Source organism: Phalangium opilio, unplaced genomic scaffold (assembly GCF_054372755.1).
Source record: "Phalangium opilio isolate 3A_F unplaced genomic scaffold, DU_Popi_V2 ptg000046l_1, whole genome shotgun sequence".
In the NCBI taxonomy this organism is placed as follows: Eukaryota; Metazoa; Arthropoda; class Arachnida; order Opiliones; family Phalangiidae; genus Phalangium; species Phalangium opilio.
In genome coordinates, this window is record NW_028324169.1 from 5,175,446 (window position 1) to 5,179,030 (window position 3,585).

General features: G+C 37.5%; 1 protein-coding gene across 1 annotated transcript; it reads left to right on the plus strand.

The window, feature by feature from the left end:
- The first annotated feature begins 2,125 nt into the window (after nucleotides 1-2,125).
- On the plus strand, nucleotides 2,126-3,301 carry LOC149676421 (uncharacterized). Its single transcript, XM_089838728.1, has one exon. The coding sequence runs from the start codon at nucleotides 2,126-2,128 to the stop codon at nucleotides 3,299-3,301; it is 1,176 nt and encodes a 391-aa protein (XP_089694854.1).
- Nucleotides 3,302-3,585: the final 284 nt, after the last annotated feature.

Here is a 3,585-nt window from a genome sequence, read left to right on the forward strand (position 1 = left end):
CGAAGATACTACAGGAAAAACCTCTTCGTCAAATGATGCTACGTCACATGATCCTAAATCGTCTGGCTCAGATCGAAACTCGAGTCCACTGAATTGTTTAAAAAATGTAAACAAAAATGTACACAACAATGATAAGAGTGACTTGAACCAAAATACTCCTAGCCGACCCAGCAAAATGTCTAGGATTAGCAAAAAAGATCCTTATGAACAAACTTTGTTGAAAATATGGAAAGAAAATAATGAAAAAATTAACAAATGCACTGAAAGGTCTGAGGATTCGGAGGAATTATTTCTTTTAAGCATGACAAAGGATTTTAAATTATTAGAGCCAAAATTTCAAAGAAGAGCAAAACAAATATTTTTAAAAACTTTGGACGATTTATTATCTGAACAAGAAGACGAACAAAAGTCTAGAAATTTAATCCCCTAAATTCATTTATGATTTGTAATCTCAAAAATTAAAAAAAAGTTATTCATTCAATGCGTGTTGTACTCGACTTTGCCAGGCAACTTTTCCATTTCCGTTGAAATAATCTTTCAAATAATCTCTAATAACTTTATTAATTTGTTTATGTCCTCTAGTACCCTGACGTGGAAGTCTAGTTAAATTGGCGTTTATGAGATCTTTTCTCCAGTCTCCTTCTTGCAATCTTCCATCTTCGTCTATGTAGTCCGAAAATTTATAGGGACAGTATGTTTTAACATTTAATTCTTCTTCGTTATGCATTAAAAAATTGTGCAAGCATACAACTGCTTTAATAACTTCACAAGCATTGTGTGGATTAAGGCTAATAGCGCTTCGCAAGACCCTGAAGCGAGCACTAGAAATGCCGAAAGCATTTTCAATACAACGTCTTGCGCGAGAGAGTCTGTAATTGAAAATATCCTCGTCACGAGGAAGGCACCTTCCGGAAAATGGGCGCATTAGGTGGGTTTGTAGGGGAAACGCTTCATCTCCAACAAAACAGAAGGGCAAATCAAGGCCATTTGGTTCTATCTTTCTTGGGGTTGGGAAAAAATCATCATCCTGTATCGCTTTTCCCAAATCACAAGCGCCAAAAACTCCTCCATCACTGATCCTCCCATAGTTACCAATATCAACATAATTGAAGATATAGTTTGCATCGCATGAAGCCATTAATACAATACTGTGGTGTCCTTTATAATTATAGTATTGTGATCCGGCATTGCGAGGAGCTACTAACTGCACGTGTTTGCCGTCTATAGCACCAACACAATTTGGGAAGTTCCACTTCTTAAAAAAGTCGAGAGCAGTTTTTAACATGTACTCTGTCGTCATAGGGGGTAAATAAATAGGCTGAAGTACATCCCATATAATTTTGCATGTATCGGGAATAATGTCTGCCACAGTTGACTTTCCCATTCGAAATGCCAGTGAAAGAGATCTGTAATTATCACCCGTGGACAAATATCTAGAAAAAATAGAAAATTAATTGTAAACACCGCTTGCAAGATCTGAAATATCTTTACCTTAGCGTTAAATACAGTCTTTCTTCAGCAGATATAGTTTTTCGCAAATGGGTCTGTTGTTTTGATAGCTTTGTATTAACTAAGCCCAGTAAATAATCAAACTGAGAAGGGGTTAGGCGACAATATTGAACATAAAGCGTGTCTTCGTAAAGCTCATTATATAGCCTAAGTTTTGGTATTAAATCGTGGTAATCACCAGCTCTTTCTCTCTCAGCAAAAACTTCACGAACCCATATTCTCCTTCTCCTGGATTTTCTTTTTCGGTGATTAATTAATAAAAGCGAAAAAATCGTCAGATTGTTTATTTCCATTCGTTTTCGCAAAACACTACTAACCGGAGCCATTTTTGTTTTCGTGCCGACGACTAGAACTCAATGCGCCTGCGCCAAACAGGAGCTCTCCGATTGGCTGCGAGGCTGCAACCTTCGCGGTGTCAAAGATTTTCGCGAGGTTTGCAAGGGCTTGCGAGGGCTTGCGAGCTTAGCTTCGACGCGAATATTCACAATGTGGACGATCCGAGCGAAGCGACGTACCGCGCGCGCGAGCGTTACGTACCTTGCGACGCGAAAAAAAGTCATAGTCTGGACGGACCTTAAATTTTGAGAGCGAATATTCCCAGCAGAAATTCCTTAAAATGTCTGGCGATCTAATAACCCCTATAAACATTAAAATAGGAGAAGACAAGGTGCCAAAATTTAGTAGAAAAACCGGAGAGGTCACTCTGGTAACTAAAAACAGAGAATTTCAGTTAGTTCCCATGGGGAAGACCATAAAAAAGGTTTTAGAAAGCCCCGGTGTTTTTGAGATAATGCAGGAGTTCCTAAATTCTGCATCAGTGGGCTTGCGTAATTTCAAAGATGGGCTACAGGCGAGATATTCTGGTGTTCAATGTAAAAATGTTTTAATTCCACTCATGCTTTATTCGGATGAATTTGAAGTAACTAATCCTCTAGGGTCTAAAACTGGAACTCACAAGGTCATAGGGTTTTACTACACTCTTAAAGCTTTTCCTTCGGAATACAATTCTTTAAATAATTGTTTCTTGTTAGCTTTATCAAAATCATCCTACCTTAGTCAAAATAAAATGGATCTAGTTCTCTCCGAACTTCATAAGGAATTTAGTTACCTTGAATCAAACGGTGTTTTTATTGAGACCCCAACTTTTACCGGAATTGTGTATCCTTATTTGGCGCAAGTTTCTGGGGACAATTTGGGATTACACTCTTTACTGGGTTTTGTGGAAGGTTTTACTGCAAATTATTCGTGCCGATTTTGCAAAGTTCATAAAAGTATCATGGGTAAACAAACGAAGTTGGATCGTGATTTGCTCAGGAATGTCACCAATTATAATTCAGATTTAGCCAGGAATTGCCCATCAGAGACTGGATTAAGACGAAAGTGCTTGCTTAATGACTTAAAACATTTCCATGCAATTTCTAACTTTGTACCTGATGTTATGCATGACATCTTGGTAGGTGTGGGACCATTGGAATTAAAACTAGTTTTAGGCAAATTAACTTCTGAAAATCTAATCAATTTGGAAGAACTAAATTCTAGAATAGCTATTTTCCAGTTTGGCCCCGATATTAAAAATAAGCCTTCCCACATAACTAAGCACATGCTTAAAAATCCAGATGGCGCAACCGGGCAAACAGCAGCGCAGGCGTCGTGCCTTCTAAGATATTTGCCTATTTTAGTTGGTGATCTTATACCTGTTGACCATGATATATACGAATTACTTCTCATGCTAATAGATTGCATAGATGTTCTTTTATCACCTGTGATCTTTGAAGGTCATCTTCCATATTAGGATCAAATAATAACGGACCACCATGGATATTTCTTAGAATTATTCCCAGAGCGTACATTAAAACCAAAACACCATTTAATGCTACAATACGTAGACTGTATTAAAATGACAGGACCATTAACTAGAGTCGGGGTGATTAGATTCCAAGCAAATCACAATTTCTTTAAGAAATACGCTCATATCATTTGTAATTTCAAGAATATATGCAGATCTCTTGCTTATAGACATCAAATGATGTTTGCGTATAACTGTCGAAATAATGTGGCATTTGATAAAAGGGCTAC